This window comes from Oryctolagus cuniculus, chromosome 1 (assembly GCF_051225735.1).
Source record: "Oryctolagus cuniculus isolate XC-2025 breed Fujian yellow rabbit chromosome 1, ASM5122573v1, whole genome shotgun sequence".
NCBI lineage: Eukaryota > Metazoa > Chordata > Mammalia > Lagomorpha > Leporidae > Oryctolagus > Oryctolagus cuniculus.
Genome location: NC_142867.1, coordinates 235,141,222 through 235,161,644, shown reverse-complemented (window position 1 = coordinate 235,161,644; position 20,423 = coordinate 235,141,222). Strand labels below are relative to the sequence as shown.

General features: G+C 55.0%; 1 protein-coding gene across 7 annotated transcripts in view; it reads left to right on the top strand.

Annotated features, from left to right (window-relative positions):
- Positions 1–20,423, top strand: part of DDX31 (DEAD-box helicase 31) — a 68,619-nt gene that overhangs the window by 34,282 nt on the left and 13,914 nt on the right. For all 7 annotated transcript variants that reach the window (XM_089321965.1, XM_051835359.3, XM_089321967.1 and 4 more), the window contains 4 exons: positions 915–965; positions 2,372–2,511; positions 7,125–7,206; positions 13,910–14,021. In XM_089321965.1, coding sequence (XP_089178091.1) covers positions 915–965; positions 2,372–2,511; positions 7,125–7,206; positions 13,910–14,021 — 385 coding nt within the window. The remainder of the gene's footprint in view (positions 1–914; positions 966–2,371; positions 2,512–7,124; positions 7,207–13,909; positions 14,022–20,423) is intronic.

The window sequence follows — 20,423 nt, the reverse complement described above, 5'->3', positions numbered from 1 at the left end:
TGAGCTTGCTCCCCTCCTCTGTCCGATGGGAGCAGGCGTTGTTGGGAGGAGTTGTTTTGAGGATTCGTCCAGATCATGCAGGTGGAGTGTTCGTGCAGGGTCTGGTCTGAGTGCGCAGTGCCAGCTGGGGACAGTCTCCTTCTGACAGTGGCTCCTGAGTCAATGCTGAGTGCGTATTTCTGCGAAACATCCAGAGATTGCCATTTGCCCAGTCTTCTCAGAATGGAGAGACGCTAGAGCGCGGAGAATTTTTGCTCTTCAGGTATTGACTAGTTGAAAAGGAACACATGACTCGCCATTGCTTTATAGTTTCCAGCTGTCTGGGTGAGTCTTTGAGGTGATCAGCAGCCCTGGCCTGCTTTCTGACATGGCTGGCTCTCAGAGGGGCAGGACTTGGTCTCCTGCTCTCTGGGGCTAACAGGCGGAGTCCCGAGTCGCTGTTTGGCAGCTCCTGTCTGCCACCGAGACCTTGAGGGGTGGAAGAGCAGGCGCAGACCTGGATGCCATGCGGTGTGAGGTGTGCTGACAGAGATAACCCATGAGTGGGTTCATCGTGAAGTGGCTTTCTGGATTAGATGTAGGCCAGCAAAGCATGCTGCAGGTTTCCAAGGCCTCCCTCACTCACAGAGGTCACATTGAAGTTCTTGGACTGCCCTGTGGAATCCATTCCCTTGCCCCTACCCAGAGTTTGCAAACACAGGTGAACCCGGATGTGTTACGGGCCCCTGCAGTTGTTTGCAGAGTTGGGGTGTGTGTGTGTATGTGTGTGTGAGTGTGCGTGTGTGTGTGTGAGCGTGCGTGTGTGTACGTGTCCTGGGGAGGGGGCCGATGAGCACTAGATTATCAGATGTTTCCATGACCCAAAAGAGGTTCAGAAACCCGGTTCTAAAGCCATCTTCTCTTCTGTTTTGAAGGATGTTGCAGCCCGAGGCTTAGATCTCCCTCAGGTCACGTGGATTGTTCAGGTAATTTTTTAGTTGTTAAGGTGTGAGCTTGAGGCAGGCCTATATGATCGTGAGCGGATGCATTGGCTTTAACCAGAATAATTATTATTACCCTCTTGGGTGTTGCCCTGGTAACCAGGCGGCAACGAGTCTTATCTGCACAATTCTGACATCCGGCCCACCGGCCCGCCGCAGAAAGCAGCCGGAATGCGGTGTCGGGAGGAGGCGGCAGGCGCTCCTGCTCCCACACTGATTGATGTCACCAACTGAAGTTCCCACAATCTGAAAATAACGGGAATTATGCGGGCCCCTGGGAGGCCTCATTGTGACCAGAAGGAGACGGCTCAGCTGTCCTGAGAACTGTGTCCTGCCCATTGACCTGGGGAGCCCTTAAGTTCCTGACAGTCTCTCACACACCTCTAGCCTTAGCACGTAGCCAGAGGGTCCTGGTGTTAGCATTACAGTTTAGTGGGTCTGGTTTTGTTTTTTCTTTTCCTTCGTCTCCACGATGGTATTTTTAAGCCCTTCCGTGTGGACCAGGGAACAGCTGCCTGCTTATTCAGTTTAAGTGGAGCTGCGTGCCTCCCTCTGTCTAGGAAGTCTGATCTGCTCGCCAGAGATGATCACACTGGAACTGGTCTCCCTGCAGGCCGCAGAGCCACCTGGAGATCAGAGCTAGGGACAGTGCTAACTGCAGGAGACCAGAGACCACGCTGACCACTTAGGGCCTTCTCACATGCGAATGTTGATTAGTTTCCTGCACTGGAGTGACCTCGGTCATGTTTGGCCTCTGGAAGACAGAGTGATTGCCAGAGGTCACAGGAAATGCTTCGGGAGCGCCCGTGGCCCGCGTCAGAAGTTCCCTCAGCGGGAGCAGAGGCACCTCCTGCCCGCACATGCCCTGCACCTCTGCCGCAGGGGTGCGGATGCAGCTGCTCCCGGGGCCCAGCAGTGCAGGTGGACTCCGCCAGCAGAGCAGTCGACCCCTTCCCCGTCCAGGGTCCTGTGTTCCTCATCTCTGCTGCTCGGTCTGCGGGAGAAGTGGCCAAGGTCATGTGGGCAGTCCTGGAGACATTCACCCCCACCTGCCTACATTTTCCCCTTGAAGTCACCTCAGTGAAAAGATGCAGATAGGAAAATGAAGAGACCTGTGGAGAAGTAAAATTAAAACGGAGATACTGGGACGGGAAGACATGGCGTTGTTCTGAAACTTGGCCACTGCTCTCGTTTGCGTGTCAGAGCCTTGTTACTTCCAATGAAGCCGGGAGTTTCAGGGTTGAGTGACTTCTCCTTGTGATTGTGTTAGGGTAACCATAGCACCAGAATTTAATTCTTGGGCTACCTGGAGGCAGGTGAGGGGTATTGCACTTCCAATTAATGGCAGTCCCTTGATGTATGAATGCCTTCATTTTTGTTACCCTTTTTAGTACAACGCTCCGTCTTCACCTGCAGAATACATCCACCGCGTTGGAAGAACCGCCCGGATTGGCTGCCACGGGAGCAGCCTGCTCATTTTGGCTCCTTCGGAGGCAGAATATGTCAACTCCTTGGCTTCTCACAAAATCAAGTGAGTCAGAAACCTGAACAGTTTCGGCTGATCTCACCTAATTAACTTTCTGTCGCTTTTTGCAGTGGATGGGCTTTGTATGCTGACAAAGAGCCATTAACCCTTGTGATCCCTAAGTGAGTCCCAGAATAGCCAGTGGCAAGAATTAAAACCCTTCCTACCGTCGGCACATGGCAGGCTTCCCCGTGTCGCAGGGCTCCGCTGCGGGGCGATCCGCTGCACGCCACTCTCTCTAAGGTGGAGGTCTGAGTTCTCTCCCCTGCACAGCGAGGGCCCAGCACACCCACACAGCAGCTCACGGAGCTTTTTCACAGCAGGTTCCATTTCTTGGAATTAACAAATTGATTTGTCTCCTAGTAAATAAGTATGCCTGTGTGCCTTGTGCTCCTCACACGGTTCCTCTCCTCCCTCCCCGCAGACAAACCAGGGAGGAAATGGTTTCAGGGTGGATGGACCGCAGAGGGCCCATCTGCAGCCAGGACGTTGCTGGTGCCGTCTTGTGTGTAACACAGTCAGATGGCAGCTCCTCACGTCCCCCAGGTGACAGATTCTAACCCTAGGCCCACAGACCCCGCGGGTGCAGCAGGGGAGCTGACGCGGAAATAATTCACTTGGGCCACGGAAGTGGATTTGTTTTGTTTTCTGTAAAGTCTGTAACCCCAGAAATAGCAGACCCTGATAGTGAGCAGGCACCTAAAGCCATGAGCAGTTTTTGACACCGACCTGCTTTAAAGAATTTCTTCTGCTTGGCCGTAGCACGATGATGGGAAACGCAGGCACAGCCCTGTGTCTGTCTAGGGTGGTGGGCACGGTACACACCGCGCCCAGAAGCGGCCACGGCTGCCCAGGTGCCACTGAGCACCAGGCTGTGCTGTGGGCATAGGTCTCAGCCATGCTGCAGGGTGGGGCCGGCCGATTTCTTGTGTTTTCTTTGCCCACCCCTGTATTTTGTGTAAAACATCAAATAAAATAGACCTTTTCCCCTTAAAGTACAAAACTGGAAAAATCCTTGCATTATACATCCAGGCAGACAGGGCCCTGCTACGGGGAGCCCACAGGAGCAGGGGCAGACTTAGACCCACCAGCGAGAGGCGGGCGCACCTGTCCCCAGCTGTGCCTGCCAGGCTTCCTGCCCGCAGAGCCCTCCCTCACGCTGATTCTGACTTTTCAGAACTCCTTCCGGGTTGTTAGCACGGGCGTCTGTGCGCCAAGGCTTCTCCGAGATGTGCCCCCATCCTTCAGCACCGGGGCAGGCAGGAGGCCAGTCCGCAGCAGCAGTCTCAGACTGGAAGAGACTGATGGATGAACACTTTACCCAGGGCTGCTTCTCCAGCTGAGGGCCAAGGCCCCAGAGGCTGGAGGCCGACTGGCACCTCTCTTTGTGGCCTTTCCACTGTCTGGGCCACAGCCCACCACCACCACCCTGACAGGTGCTCTCCAGGAAGGGGCTGGCTGCCTTCCTCCCTTCCCCGTTCTCAAAGGCTGGAAGCTCAGCCGCAACACGTGGTCTTCCTGTCAGAGGAACTCGGGACCTGGGAAAGCACTTTGGGAATCTTGAGTGGTAGCTGCACGGTAGCCTGTCCGTCACTCCGCGGCTGCTTCTCCTCCTCCCGGGCTAGACCCACAGTCCCTTCTCCCACCCTTTTCCATCAACAGCTGTCTGGATGCCCTCCTGTGCCCGGTCACTTGGATGTGATCACCCCCAGAAAAAGAGTGATCCCAGTTCCGCAGGCAGATGATATCGTCTAACACCAGAGATAGCGGTAGATGCCGCACCTGCTTCTTACTTTTTTCTCTAATAAACACGCTCAGGTTGATGGCATCTAAAACTGAAAGGAAAATCAGTAGTTAGCACAGGTAAATCTCGGCAAAGCAAAGACAGCAAGTGCAGCCATCGCCGTGCTGGCTTTGTCTGTGCAGTAGTGCAGGCATTCCTGTCAGACTTGACACAGTGTCCACTTCACAAAGGAGACATCTGGAGGACCCTGAGGACGCGGCCGTGGTGAGGACAGAGGGGCAATGCCAGGAGGAGGAGACTTGGGCCTTTGGGGGCAGGTGGGATCACTGATCCCGTGAGCCCACCTCGCTGGGGTCTGCCCTGGAGACTGCCCGCCCAGCAGGAGATCTGGGTGGTTAGTCGTAGCCGAGCCTTGTACCTGGCAGTTTCTGTTTGAGGAAAGAGTGCTTCGTATATCTGTATGAGCTGTTTCTTTGACTTAATGTAAAAGAATATCTTGGGGCCACTGCTTGCCACACTGTTGGCATCCCACAGGGGAGCAGCCAGTTGAGTCCTGCCTGCTCTGCTTGCAGTCCGACCTCCTGCTGATAGCGCACCTAGGGGGGTCCTGGTCGGTGGTCCCCCCAGTGCTAGGGCCCCTGCCACCCAGGAGAGAGCCCCAGATGGAGTCCCTGGCTCCTGGTCTGGCCCAGCGCTAGCTGTTGCAGCCGTCTGGGGAGTGAACCAACAGAGAGAAGACTTCTTTCTGTCTCTGTTCTGCCTTTCGAATAATGAAGTGTTTTTCGAAAATCTAGTAAGAACTAGTTAACAAAAACATACAGTGAGAAACAGCAGACTGGAACGTTTTTAGAACACGAAAGGTACACTCCTAAATACGAAAAAAGGAGGAGGAAGAAGAAAACATGTATGTTTGTGCCTGAAAATCTGAGAGGCGGGCGGCGGGGTCCTGGGCCGAAGCACAGAGCGTGGCCGCCTGCCTCTGGGTGAAGGACGCCCTCACGTACAGGCCAGGAGAGCAGCTGCTCTGGGCCTCGCCACCTCTGCACGCTCAGAACTCCACCTCTGCACGCTCAGAACTCCGCCTCTGCACGCTCAGAACGCCACCTCTGCACGCTCAGAACGCCACCTCTGCACGCTCAGAACTCCACCTCTGCACGCTCAGAACTCCACCTCTGCACGCTCAGAACGCCACCTCTGCACGCTCAGAACTCCACCTCTGCATGCTGGCTGCTTTGCGTTCGCCAACTTCTTGACTCTCCCAGTTCTCCTTTCAGTGCGTTTCTAATGAAAGTCATCACTGGTTTATTAAAATGTAAATGCTTCCTCAAAACGTGTATTTCTTAGATCAGGCGTGAGACAGTTCCCGGAATTTATGCTTCTATCTCTTTTCATAGCAAGGTGAGGTGATTCAGATGCGTTGATACGACCATAAATAATCATAGTAGATTTGCTTTGTTCTTCAGAAGCAGCGAGTTCTTAGAAATAGCAAGAAGGCCCTTTTAAACTGTGCATCACTCCGCTCATTCTCTGTGCTGTTCCCCCAAGACAGGGCCCCGTGGCCACACGCCCTTGGGAAAGCCAGGTCTCCCTGGCGCTGGCTTGAGGTCTCTGTGTCTGAGCGTGGACAGCATGATTCCCTTTCTCCCTGCTTCAAGGTTGGACTGTGTTCTCATGTTCCCTTTTCCTGAGAAGGTGACAAGTAGAGGTGAGCCAGAGAGAGAGAGAGAGCGAGCGAGCGAGCGGGCGGGCTCGGCTTTCCCCTTCTTTCGGGTTTCCAGGCGCGAGGCAGAGGCAGCTGCCACACCTTGCTTTCCTGAGAAACATCCGTGATCTTCCCCGTGCCCCCACCCTCCAGGACCTGCCTCTCTGATGGATGGACTGGCACTGCTACGAAGACTTCACCTACCCTAAGGGCTGGGAGTCGGCAGCCAAGAGGATGGGCGGGGGCCGGGAGATGACACTTCTCGGAGAACCGGCTGTCAGCGTGACATTTCTCTCACAGCCTGTCAGGAACCTCTGGGGGAGGGGTTGTCTTCTCCCACCGAAGAAGTTGCCATTCATGTTGTAATTTCCTGTTACAGTTACCAGAAACACATACAACACAGTCATTTGTCTCCTTATGATCTGTTCCTCGCCCAGAACGCCTCCCGGTCCTCTCCCTGAGAGGTATCTTCCCAGCAGCTCAGATTGTCTCCCGCGGCTCGAGCTCCAACGTGGCTGCCCCCCACGCTGGAACCCGTGGGCTTGCACACGGCTGTGCAGTGTGGGCTTCCCAGCCCTCCCGTGTGTGCGCGAGTGAAGCCCAGAGTCTGGCTCCGGCTGTTAGCATGCAGCGTCGGATTCCTCGGAGCCCAGTCGTTCCTCACCCCGGGTAACCGAGAGGCCGCACGGGGAGGATCCCCCAGGTGGGACAAGGAAGCGGTGGCGCCCCAACGGCCTCCACGAGGCCCCGACCTGGGCTGAGGCGCCCCCCCGCCCCCCCCCCCCCCCCCACCGTGTGGGGACCTTGGCCACCTTTGTTCTTTCTCTCTGCTCCGTCGAAAGACTGCCTGAAATATTTCATTCCATCCTGCTTGAGTCGTAGTGCTGCATCAGTACTTCCCATCACTACTCGGGCTTTATCTAGAAATAGTGATGGGATGCTGGGGCTCTGTGGCGCTCTGCAGGGGCCGCTGCCTGGCTTGTCTGTGGTATCCTCGCAGTCTCCTGTCCAGTTCCCAAGAGCTTAGGAAAACAGCATTGTCCATTGTCCTGGGAGGAGTCGCTTCTGCTTCCTGTCAGGTTAGCTTGAGGCCAGGCCAGTTTTAGGAACCAAGATGGTGGGTGTTTTTGAAAGAGCAAAAACATTGACCTTGATCTGCCCTTCCCTTCACAGTGTCTGTGAGGTTAAGATGGAAGACATTTTGTCTGTTCTGACAAGGGATGACTGCTTCCAAGGGAGAGGAAGGGGGAATCAGGTAAGCGTTACAATGTGTCCTGCGCGCTGACGGACTAGACTCGCTTCTCGATTTGGGATGGTGTGGGTTTGGTGTGTAGATTAGTTCTGTCAAGCAAAATGTGCATTTTTAAAAAAGACCAAGAGGGGCTGGAATGCCATATGAACCATATGCTGCTTTGAGTCCCGACTGCCCAGTTCCCATCCAGCTCTCTGCTGTGGCCTGGGAAAGCAGCGGCAGATGGCCCAAGTCCTTGGGCCCCTGCACCCACATGGGAGACCCAGAGGAAGCTCCTGGCTTTGGCCTGGCCCAGCCCTGGCTGCTGCAGCCATTTGGGGAGTGAACCAGCAGATGGAGGACTCTCTCTCTCTGTGCCTTCTTCCCTCTCTGTATATCTGCCTTTCAGATAAAAAGTTATAATTAAAAAAAAAAAAAAAAGCTTCTTTAAAAAAACAACCAGGAACATTGGAAGAGGTCAGATTTTGGTTGTGTGTTTTTTTCCTTTTCTTTACTCCTGGATGTGCTGGCTGGCCTCACCCAGTTAATGGGCCGCAGTCCTCTCTGGACCCCTGCCAGACGGCAGCAGGCACCCCAGCAAGGAGGCTAGGCCAGGATGAGTCTGGAGGCAGTGCCGCTGCTTGGCGTGGTGGTCCCTCCCCAGACACCAGCAAGGGCGGCCAGCTAGATGTGTCCCTCCCAGACGAGCGCAAGACATGCAGTTCTCCATGCCTCCCTTCAGACACGCTTAGTTCATCCATTGTTTAGCGTGTGCCTGCTGTCCGCAGAGGAGGCGAGTTGCGATCATTAGGAAGAAAAATCTTTATTATCTGTGCAGTTCCATATGGAGATTCTGTGCAGGCAGCCCCAAGCCGGCCCGAGCATCCTGCCTGTTCCTTCTCTGAGGCCTCCGCCCTGCCAGGCAGACAGTCCCGGTCCCTCCACTCCAGCCCACTGCTCAGTTCCTGTGTGTGTGTGTGTGCGCGCGCGCGTTGTATGTAATCTTCTCTGTGAAACATTAATTTCTTGAATGTTTTACATTTGTTTTCTTATGCCTGAGGACACGCTGGAAAGTCAGAGCCAAATAGATCAATCTCAGGGTTTCTTTTAAGCTTTCGGATTTTCCTTCCTCTGGATCGACCTTCTCCTTGAGGCAAGGAGTGTATCCGACCGGCCCTGACATGAGGTTGCACTGCAGAGTTCCCAGTCAGCCCAGAGCGTGTGTTCTGGACTGGCACCGCGTTCAGCTCTTCATGCACCTGCCCCTCCCCGATCCTTCTAGCAACCCTGTGAGGCAGATACTGCCCCATTCGTATATGAGGGACCTGAGGCTTAGGGCAGGAGCTTTCCCAGCCCTGTTGGGTGTGTCACACACACATGATCTGTTCTGAACATGTGTACACCTTTGTTTTCTTCTTTTAATTTTTATTTTATTTGAAAGGCAGAGAGAGAAAGTAAGATATCCCGTCAGCTGGCCCACTCCCCGTCTGCCCACAACAGCTGGGGACTGGGGACTGAATCCCGGTCTCCCGGGTGGGTGTCAGAGCCATCCTTTGCCTCCTGGGGTGCATGTGAGCAGGAAGCTGCATGGGAAATACAGCCAGGACTTGAACCCGGGCGCCTCTGTGGGGTGCAGGCAGCAGACCCTCACCCCAAGCACAGCTATTTCTGTACCAGCACACCTCCACTGGTATTGACTACACCAAGAAGATGAAACTCACTTGCTTTTTAAAGGTAATGTTAGCCATTTTCATAGAGGTGAAATTTGGTCAGGAAATAGTATCTGTGCCCAAAAATATGCTGTGAGCGTTTCGGTCAAGTTATTTTAAACCAAGTGTGTTTAAAACGTCTCAGCTGTGCTGTGCTGGGATCATCCCTGTCCACATCCCAGTTTGTTGCTAGGGAACGACTAGAAACCAAGCAGGGACTTGCTGGTCTTGGCACGCCGCTGCTCCCGGGTAGCCAGCGTTCCCAGGGACCTCTCTGTGGGGTCAGTAGGGGAGCACGTGGGGTGCTATCGGCAGCTGCCGTCTGTCACCCGCTGTGTGACTTGGGGCAAGTCCTGGTCCTCTGGAAGCATCGGTTTCCTTGCGTGTGACGTTGACATGGTGAGAGTATGCTCGTGAGGAGGCCCTGAAGCCCGCACGTGCTCACCGCCAGTGGTGTTTTCATTGTTGGTGCCCCTTCCGTCACTGTTGTCCTGGTGGTTCCTTAGCTGAGTGGCAGCTGTAGGATTCAGGCCCGACTCGGGACGTGCAGCCCGGTGCCTCTCCTGCGGCATCGCAGCAAGTGGAGCATTCGCATCTGCCTGCCGCGCGGAAGAAAGAACAGCAGTGGGATTGTGAACAAGGTGGTGCTGTCGGATCAAGCCCGGTCTGGCACGCTGCTCGTGGGCCTGGCTGTGGGACCGCTTTTATCCCCGAGCTCAGATCGTCTCTCGGGGGAGCCGGTCATTGTGTGCGGACGTCCAGGAGCCCCGTGAGGGAGCAGAGCGGCTGCGTTTCCCTCCGCTCTGCGAGCAGCGAGCCACACTCTTTTTTTCACATCTGCCCTTCTGCGGCCTTGCGGCAGCCATTCTTCTCCTTAAGCCGCTTCCCTGGCTCGAGGCCAGCCTGGAAGACTTCCCGAGCCTGCGGGCCGCTGGGAGACCCCGGGTGCGAGCCGCCTCAGACACACTGGGGTGGGTGTTTCACAGCCGATGGCCCTGTGCCCGTGGGCAGACTGTCTTCTCCCCAGCCTTGGTTTTGCCGTCTGTGAAATGAGAGCAAGAGTGTCCACCACGCGGGGTTGCTGTGAGGTTTGAACCAAACGGGCGGCCAGGCCCTGGGCGGATCAGGGCCAGAGCCTGCTGTCGGTGCTGAGACGGCGGGCAGCTGCTCCTGCCCAGGGAAGGTGAGGTGAACGCTGCGAGTTTTCTAGTTTTTTAAGGTCTGAGGATCTTTGTTTTTAAAATGGAAGAAATGATAACTGGGTGGGACTTTGACTGCAGCCCTCTAACTGGTTAGCTCAGACAGCTGAATTAATCGTCCTGGAGTCTGAGTGTCGTGTAGACAGAGACCTGGCTTCTTGGACCAAATGTAACCTTAATTCAAAGGAAAAAGAAAAATTTAGCCAGCTTGATCGTGTTACTGACTATCACATAGGGCTGAGCCTGAGCAAGCGCTGCATGTGAGCCGCCCCGTCAGCAGTGAAAGGAATGAAGTGCGGGGTGCAACTTTGCATTGTTGTGTGCTACACACACACACACACACACACACACAACCAGTGTGTCTCCGCTTGGGCAGTGCCGCAGCACACAGGCCGTGCCGGGCGCGTTTGTGTGGCGTCAGCAGCCAGGCCTTGGTGTGGGGAGCTGCTCGCCTCATTACGATGCCCGCCTCTGCACCCAGTCCACAGCCCACCCGAAGTGTCCCTTTGGGCCTCTGCACCCAGTCCACAGCCCACCCGAAGTGTCCCTTTGGCACATACGTTTTTGGGCTTCTGTGAACAGAAAGGAAGCAAGAGAAGCATCTGTGAAATGTATATTTCATTTTTAGGTATATAAAATATATATAGCTGTGTCTGGGTGTGTGAGTGTTCAGCCACCTACAAAGAGAATAAATTTGATCTCTCTACCTTACTGGGAGCACTCAGAAGGTTCTAGGGACCATGGGGGTGAAATGCAGTTTGGCAATAAAGGGCTTGAAACAAAATCCTTCCATTTAGTTTCCAAATATCTTGGAAGTTGGCAGTACCAAGGCACATGCTTCCAAATGCATACGTGTGCATCCATGTACCTGCCCACACATGCATGTGCACACACACCCCCGCGGCTGTCGCCACCGGAAGCTGCTTGCAGCCACAGAGCTTGAGCTGGCACTCAGACCCATCTGCTGCTGCTTGATTGCGTGAAGTTTCCGAAGCGCGCACACACCTAGACGCGTTTCCCACAGGGCTCTTGGCCCATGAAATATGCCCATAAAGTTTCCCTCACAAGACGGCTCTGCCCTGGCATTGTGAGATGGTAAAAGCTGACCAGAGCCCTGGTGGTCTGCTCTTCTGTCAGGAGGGCGTTAGACGCAAGGGCTCACCGAGGGCAGCAGTGGCGTGGAGGCGTGTTCTGACTACCCCTGGCCCACTGGCAGTGGCGTGGAGGCGTGTTCTGACTGCTCCCGGCCCACAGGCAGTGGCGTGGAGGCGTGTTCTCCTGACTGCCCCCGGCCCACGGGCAGTGGCGTGGAGGCGTGTTCTGACTGCCCCCGGCCCACGGGCAGTGGCGTGGAGGCGTGTTCTGACTGCCCCCGGCCCACGGGCAGTGGCGTAGAGGCGTGTTCTCCTGACTGCCCCCAGCCCACGGGCAGTGGCGTGGAGGCGTGTTCTCCTGACTGCCCCCGGCCCACGGGCAGTGGCGTGGAGGCGTGTTCTCCTGAATGCCCCCGGCCCACGGGCAGTGGCGTGGAGGCGTGTTCTCCTGACTGCCCCCAGCCCACCGCTGGGAAGTCGGCTTCGTTAACCGCTACTGAGTCTGCGTCCTTGGGAGTGGGAGCGCCTGGTGCTGCTGCTGCTGTCCCCCGGGGCTGACCCGCCCGCGTCACGGGAGCCTTCTACCTGTCTCGGCTGAGATGCCGCCGTGCGCTCTGCCCCTCTGTCTCCAGTTTAAATTTAGACTCCCCAGAAGACAGCAGAACACCTCCTCCATTCTCAGAAGGGGCAATTTTAAAATAAAGTATCTCTAGAGGTGGGGTGGGGGAGTGGGACACGCTTTCTCCCAAGTATACTGGGTTTCCTGCCATTAACTTTCTCTTATATTCTTCTCAAACTGACCTCCTCTTTTCAAACGTGTGAACCTAGTTTTATCATTTTCTTCCTACATATTTTACTTGTATATACACTCACATTATATATGTATAATTTTTGGTTTTTGCCTTTTTTTTGGGGGGGGCTGGGAAGAAAAGATGCCTCATTTTGAAACCTAAAGGGGAGAATAAGAAAAGCCCTTTGTAATATATTGCCATATTATCACTAAATCCCCTGACAGTTGTGACACAGACGCAAGTCACCTGTCACTTAAGCTTGAGGTCTCTTTAATTTTCTCCTGGAATTCGCACCAGGCTGTCTTTAATTTGAGGCCTTTATTGGAATTCTGAAACCTCTCTGCCTCCCTGGCTCTCAGATCTATTCTGAGAGCTGTTACAGAATGTATACAATAACCAACAGAAGGATTCCGAGAGGGCTGCAGCTCTGTTTATTTAACACTCTGGAGGGATTTTTGTGCTTATTCAGTCCTGGCTGCCCGGCTTTCAATATCGCTTTGACAACCATGCTGCCCTTCTCATTAATTTTAAACAGTTAAAACACAGGAAAAAGAGGAAAAAGTTTTCATTATTAAAGTGCTTTACTTTTTAATAACAGAGGATTCTGGCCGCCAGGGGAAAGGGCATCCTCACTAATTTCACATTCATATTAAAAAAAAAAGCGTGAGGACGGTGACAGTTGCACTGCGGAGGTGGCTTAACGAAAGGAGGCCAGCAAAAAAAGTTTGCATTTCACATCAGATAAGGGGTAGGGGAAAAAAATCCTCGTTAATGACAATAGCAAATGTCCACTTTGGTAGCGCCGCTCCTGAGTGACTTTTCTCCTGACATTTTAGCAGATGGAACCCTTAGGGGGACCATGTTCTGTGAGATCGGCTAGACTGCCATCAGCCAAACAGGGAGCGAGAATGGGATTTGACTAACGGGACGCATTTCCAGGTTGTTAAGTCTCTATTAATGCAGAGACGAGTGTCAGTGCACAGAATGAGGCTTTCTCTCCTGTCCGCTTTGTTCTAGAGAGACTTCGGGAGTCCAGGTTGTGCCCAACTCAGGCACCGAGGCCTGGCCGTCTGCAGGGTAAAGAGGCCCGGCCTGGGTCTCAAGGCGGGGCTCTCCCGGGGCCCACGTTCAGGGCGGCAGGGGAGGCGCGGTGCACCGCCCAGCTGCGTGGTGTCATTTGGCCTGTTAGCCTCCGTGGGTTGGAGGATCTGTTCTTTGGATCTCATTTCCACGTTCAGTGGCACACATTGGTGTTTGTTTTAGAGACACAAAGTAGAAGTCACTGGTTTTGGGTGCGTGTGTAAAAGAAAAGGAGATGGTGTTCGGGGACTGAGAGAATGAAAAGACGATCAAAACAAGTGTGTGCTTGATTAACACTGTCCGTCCAGCGGGGCGCTGCGCCCGAGACCCGGGCAGTCTTTGAACCTGGCTTGCTGGCGCAGCCCTCTAGGAATCTGGGAGCTGCCTTCTTGAGGCCGTGTGTCCGGCAGGTCACCGGCAGGCTCTGAGAAGGGGAGCCGGCAGTGCCGCTGCGTGTGAGGGCGGGAGGGGGGTTGCGGTGGAGAGGAGGTTTCCTGGAAAACAGCTTCTGCTCCGTGAGGCTTTAAGTGCCTGACTTGGACTTGGAAGATTCCGGAGTGCCTCTAATGGTCTTTCATTCTGAGCGTGGATGGTAAGAGGCGAGGAGGAAAAGCAGGTAAATACGCAAATAAACCGAGAGACGCCCTGACCTGCGCCCGCAAAGCTGGCCTCATCCTTGCTTGACTTTAACATCTTCATAGCTCCTTTTTTCCCTGGTAATATTGAAAGGATTACCCTTGCTGGCCCCTGGGTGGTTGCTGTGTGGTTTTACTGTTATTAAATCTATTATAAACTGCTTCATTATTCCTGAAGCTGACTCTGCCACTCCTCTAATCCTTCCGTCGTCCTCGCAGAAACCCCACGCTGGTGGCCCCCAGGAAACCCGCGCTCGAGCCACAGTCCTGCAGACGGTGTTTGAAGATTACGTGCACTCCAGTGAGAGGACGGTCTCCTGGGCAAAGAAAGGTCAGTCGGCTTCCTGGGTGGCTGTGGGCCGTGAGCACTGCAGGGTGCTGCCCCGCACCTTCACCCCGTGCCCCGAGGAGGTGGAGAGGCCACCCAGGGATCACTGCTCACCAGCAAGGGCTCGGAAGCAGCCACGGAAGGCTTTAAAGTGATATGAAATGTTAACTTCATCCTTCCCCGTGCTCTGCACAAACGGGGCTTTCCCTTGGCTTACATCAGGCCCAGAGCTTTGACCTAACAGCTTGGATCTTGGGGATCTGTTTTTTTCTTTCTGTGAAAACCAGGTAGAAGAGAGGTGACACATCAGTGGAGGTAGTTGTAGAGATGGAGGTAAGAGCTGGGAATATCAGAGCTAAGCAGTTCCTATTTGAAGGTAGAAAGAAATGGGAAGTAACGGGGCCGAGCCAGGGCCACAGCCCTGCATCCAGTCCCTAGGAAATCTGTAGGAGCTGGGCATTGACTCAGTATTCATAACCTTTGTGGGATAAACTGGCTCCTGGGAACACCAGGCATTAGGCCGGACTCTGAGCAGTGCGCAGCGCTTGGGGAAGGGGCCGCTGATAGCTGGCGCTGTTCTCGGCCTTGGCTGTACCCACCTGTGTGCTGAGTCTTAGTCCGTGTGGGGGAGCAGCTCAGGCCAGCCTACCAGTGTGGGCACCGGAGCATCCTCTTTCTATAAATAGAAACACCTTATTTGAAAATCATTCAACAGACACTTAGTGAATCGGGCACCATTCGGGTGCTTGGGACACATGAGCAGTTAGGACAGACAAAAACGCTCACCTGGTAGTGCGGCTCAGTGGTGGTGATGACCTTTGCAGACATCGTAAATAAATGAGTGGGTCTGTAAAGTGGGGAAGGGAGGTGAAGAGTGACGGACAGAGTGAGCCTGCCTGGGGCGGAGTCCTGTAGGGTTCGGAGGCTGTTGGGAGATGTTTGGGTTTTACCCAGAGTGAAAGGAGAGCCGCTGGGGGGCTCTGAGCAGGCAGGAGGTGTGGGGAGGGGGGAAGCCTCTAGACCGGGAGATGGTGGGGCAGCTGTGGGCCTCGGGAGGTTGAGGAGGACAGCAGTGTTTTAAGTGTCTGTTACATACGTGTAGCACCTGGTGAACAGTCCTTGCTGTCGCCATGGAGCTCAGATCACAACTGCAGGAGGTAACCGGTGAGGGCCCGCTGGTTGCCGCTTGTACAGAATTAGCGTGTCTCCTTCTAGACCTTCCTCTAGTAATAGCCTGCTGCAGCGTTTCCCCAGCGTCGGTTCTGCAAGTCCTGAGGGCTTTCCTAAGAAGCTGCCTCCAGAGACGGGCTGGGACGTCCGGTCAGGGCGCCTTCCCGCGGGGCCTGAGGTTGGCATCAGGCAGCTTCCGAAAGTCCTTGCGCAAGTGAAATGAAATGACAGCCGAAGCTTGTTTCTGTGCAAGGAATAATTGAAACCCTCGGTAGTTTTGCCCATAATACACGTTTTCCATGAACTTTTTGAAGACCCCCACTTACACATCAGCGGGTGTTGAGCCATTGAATTAGGGTAAATAGAAAAGTTGCAATGAAGGGCTGGCGCTGTGGCATAGCAGTAAGCCACCGCCTGCAGTGCCTGGATCTCATGTGGGCACCTGTTCTGTGGTGGGCTATGTTGGGCCTAAATTCCTATTCCAGGTTCTTGCTTCTTACTTGAAGTATTCTAAGTACAGGCACAAACACAGTGTACAAAGTGATGAAGTTTATTTTTATTTTTTTTATTTGACAGAGTTATAGTCAGTGAGAGAGAGAGAGAGACAGAGAGAAAGGTCATCCTTCCACTGGTTCACTCCCCTAATGGCCGCCACAGCCGGCGCTGCGCCGATCCGAAGTCAGGAGCCAGGTGCTTCTTCCTGGTCTCCTAAGCAGGTGCAGGGGCCCAAGCACTTGGGCCATCCTCCACTGCCCTCCCGGGCCACAGCAGAGAGCTGGCCTGGAAGAGGAGCAACCGGGACTAGAACCGGTGCCCATATGGGATGCCGGCGCCACAGGCAGAGGATTAACCAAGTGAGCCACGGCACAGGCCAGTGATGAAGTTTATTTAAAAGGCGAGGAAAGTGCACACACAGGCGGGCATTGTTCAGGGAGACTGCGCAGGAAGGGGAGAGGGATTTCCATACCCTGCCTGCTGTGGGGGCACGAGAAAAGCGAGCCCCCTCCCCTCTGCCAGGCTTCTTATGAGCTTAGAAAGGGGAGTGGTTACATGGGACCACCCCCAAGACCCAGGAAAGGGGAGGTACATGCTAGGGAAGGGGTCATTTGATTGACAGTTGGGTGGATGTGATTACATGGTGGGGGGAGGTGTGGCTTCCAGCTGGTGACTAATCCAGCTACCTGCCTTTCCCATATCAAAGCCCCTGGCTCGAAGCTTCAGCCTGACTGGCCTGACCACCTGACCGGCGCAGCCATCTGGGGAGTGAGCCAGTGGATGAAAATATCTCTCTCTGTCTCTCTTTCTCTAATTTTGCCTTTCAAATAAATAAGTCAGTCTTTTAAAAAAATATAAAAAATTGAAATGAAAAGAAACCCACACCATCGTCAGTTTTCGATTTGAGGATCGGTGGTGTTTTGGGGAGACGATAGTTATTTCAAGGCATCCGAGGTGTCTGGGTCATTGGGGTAAAGGTTGCATTAAGTAATTCTTAAGGAACATGGTTTGAGTTTTTCTCTCATTATTGTCAACATTGAACTTATTAATTCCAAGAAATAAGCAGCCACTTGTCTTGCCTAAAGGCCGTTGGAGCAAGGTCACTCCCCAACTGAGATGTTGTGTGCCATGAAGGAAACAGAGAGAACGTTTCTCTTGTTTGCTAATTGACTTACGCCCCAGGTCGCCCAGGTTGATGGAGCACTGGGACAAACCCGTCAGCTGGGAGCTGTCCTGTTACTTAGGATTGTGAATCCCGGGGGATTGTGCAGTCCTGGCCACCCTGGAGGTGTGCATTTCCGGAACAACCCTATACTCCATAAGTTGACACCATCTTTTGCATTTCCATCTGCATATGCAAATTCCTCACTGCTGACTTGTTTCCCTTTAATACCATTTCAGAACCCACCTCATGAATAATTAACAAAAGCAGCTGGCTTTCGCTTTTATCGCAGAAACTAGTTGGAAACTGGGCCAAGTATGCGTTCGTTTTCCTTTTGCATTTTCTGACCCAGCACTTAATTGTCGTCAGTTTCCTGCTACTCCCTTGTTGCTTCTGGTGAGTTGTAAAAGCAGTACTAACATGAGCTGAACCAGAATTTGGAGAACGGGCTCTTTACCTGCAGGCGCCCGTTGCCCCTCTGGCTGACCTCCCTGCAGGGCAGGAGCTCCGTGTGTTGGATTTGTGCCTGCGCTTGCCAGGGATGCGTCCCAAAGTCCAGAAGACCCACACCAATGAGGACAGCTCCTTTTCCCCTCTGTGGGACCAGAGGCAGGCCGAGCCCTAGGCCAGAGGCTCTGTCCTTCCGCAGCCTCGGGGTGGCTGTGCCCGCTGGTGTGTCCCGTGGGCAGGTGTGTGTGCCCTGACCCCGCAGTAGGGTGCTGTTGTCGGAGGGGCGGGAGCGAGGACTGCCTTCACCTTTCCAGGATGGAGTCCTGGTCCTCTCTCGCGCCTTGATCTGAAGGAGGCCACCCTTCTGAAGGAGGACGAGCCGTCCGGGCCGGTGTCCTAGAACAGACGTGCCCTGGACTTCCTCGGGCGAAGAGGAAGCAGCGAGTACAGAGTGTCCACCACCTGGCTACTTCACTTCCGCTGCGTGGTCCCACAGCCCTGTTCCCGTTGTACACTGTAGACGCTGCCTACTCTGGCCCCGCTGCAGCTACATTGCTGCTTGCCTGAGTTACCCAAGCGTGGGGTTCCTTGCAGGTCTGTGAGGACAGCAGCTGTCACTGTCCCCAGTGAGACAAGAGCCTTGAGGAGAGGGAGCGCGAGAGGCGCCCTGACCAGTGTCGGGGGAGAGGACGTCTGCCATTCTTAGCAAGCTTGTTCCCCCATAAGGCTGTTGGCTGGGCACGTGCACCTCCTGGAGCCCGTGCTGTGTGCTCGGCTCCTGGGACTGGTGCGGAGAGGGAGGGGAAGGAGGTGAGCGAGGCCGCTGCCTCCGGACGCCCTGCCCACACGGAGGCTGAGGGTGGTGAGAAGGGACAAGACCTGGGCCGCGACTGGGCTGCTGTGAAAGCGCAGACGCTCGGTTGGCTTTGGCTTGACTTGGTTCCAGAGTGAATGTCGGGGTATGAAGGAGAGGGAGGCAGAGAAGCAGAGGCTGACCCTCTGGAGTCCTCGCCACGGGAGTCTCTCCAAGGACTGGAGTGTGTGGCTCTGTGTCTGAGAGCCTGTGGCTGCCCCAGACAGCACAGACCATTTGAAGTGTTAAAGGTTTCTTGGAAAACCAAGTCCCTGGTTATTAAAAAGGGGAGGAAGCACCGATTTCAGAGAGGGGTGCTGAGGAGCTGCCTCGGTTATTATTTCTCATCGATTGGGAAAAGGAGTTCACTTTGCTCAGTAAACAGAGCTTTGATGGATTCCCAGGATCCTTCCAGGAGCTGATCTGCTAAAATGACACTTTTTATTACTGTTCATAAACGCCGATCTCCAGGTGCTGCTGGGGTATCACGTTTAAGCTGTGGGCAAACTTGCCAGTCCAGTGGCTCAACAGGCAAGGGTGAGGGGGGCTGTGAGGCCAAGCCTCCTCCTTCAGTGCAGGGCTGGGAACAGGGGAGCAGCACCCAGCACTGGGACAGGGGGAGCAGCACCCAGCACCCGGGACAGGGGGGCTGGGAACAGGAGGAGTAGCACCCAGCACTGGGACAGGAGGGCTGGGAACAGGAGGAGCAGCACTCAGCACTGGGACAGGAGGGCTGGGAACAGGAGGAGCAGCACTCAGCACTGGGACAGGAGGGCTGGGAATAGGGGGAGCAGCACCTAGCACCCGGGACAGGAGGAGTAGCACCCAGCACTGGGACAGGAGGGCTGGGAACAGGGGAGCAGCACCCAGCACCCGGGACAGGGGGGCTGGGAACAGGGGAGCAGCACCCAGCACCCGGGACAGGAGGGCTGGGAACAGGAGGAGTAGCACTCAGCACTGGGACAGGGGGAGCAGCACCCAGCACCCGGGACAGGGGGGCTGGGAACAGGGGAGCAGCACCCAGCACCCGGGACAGGAGGGCTGGGAACAGGAGGAGTAGCACTCAGCACTGGGACAGGGGGAGCAGCACCCAGCACCCGGGACAGGGGGGCTGGGAACAGGGGAGCAGCACCCAGCACTGGGATGGGGGGCTGGGAACAGGGGAGCAGCACCCAGCACCCGGGACAGAAGGGCTGGGAACAGGAGTAGCACTCAGCACTGGGATGGGGGGCTGGGAACAGGGGAGCAGCACTCAGCACTGGGACAGGAGGGCTGGGAATAGGGGGAGCAGCACCCAGCACCCGGGACAGGGGGACTGGGAACAAGGGAGCAGCACTCAGCACTGGGACAGGGGGGCTGGGAACAGGAGGAGCAGCACTCAGCACTGGGATGGGGGGCTGGGAACAGGGGAGCAGCACCCAGCACAGGGGACAGCAGCGCATCCCATCGCTCCCCACCCCCACTCCTGTCCCCACCCCCGTTGCGGGGAGAAGAGGGCAGATGCCCAGTGTTCACTGCTACCTCTTCCCCGGGAAGGTCTCTCCTCAAAGGAACGCCCTCTGATGTGCAGCCAGAGCCCACCCTCCCGGAGCCCACCCTCCCAGAGCCCACCCTGCCAGAGCCCACCCTCCCAGAGCCTGGCTGCTCCCTGCCCAGTGCTGGCTGTAGAACAAGCACCCCTTTCCCGAGACTCCTGCGAAATGTTTGGTGAACTTCTGTAAACCGTTGGCAGCCTTCAGGTTTGTGGACTGTTCCGCAGACTGTCTCAGGTACTGTTTCCTCTTGAACAAGCCTTTTCCATTTCCTGGCGTACACATTCTTTGAATGAGTAGAAAGCCCACTAAGGGTCCTTCAGGCATCCAAGACTAAGGCGTGGTGGTGGTTGCCCCAGGCTGGGGGAGCTGAGGCAGGCTCTGGTGGACGGGCCCTCAGGGCAGGGGCCTTTGACAGGGTTTAAACACTTGTGTGCATTAACTACTACAAAAAAAATACTAGGTTCTAATTAGGAAAAATTTTCCCAGTGCGCGTGCGACTTTCTCGGCTCCATAAGAAAACACGCTCCTAACCTGAGCGTTTCCTGGGTTCCTCGCTGATCCTCGCGTTATCGTTTACCCAGCAAACGTCGATCCCCTGGGCCCGCTGGGCCGAGCCACAGGCTGAGTCAGGTCAGCAGTGTCACTAGCTTTAGACGGCTGATGGTTGTGGCCTGGAATTTTTCTGTTTTTTGGTGAGTTTTCGGTTGAGGGTCGCAGTGGCCGTGGTAACCGTCCTGGCT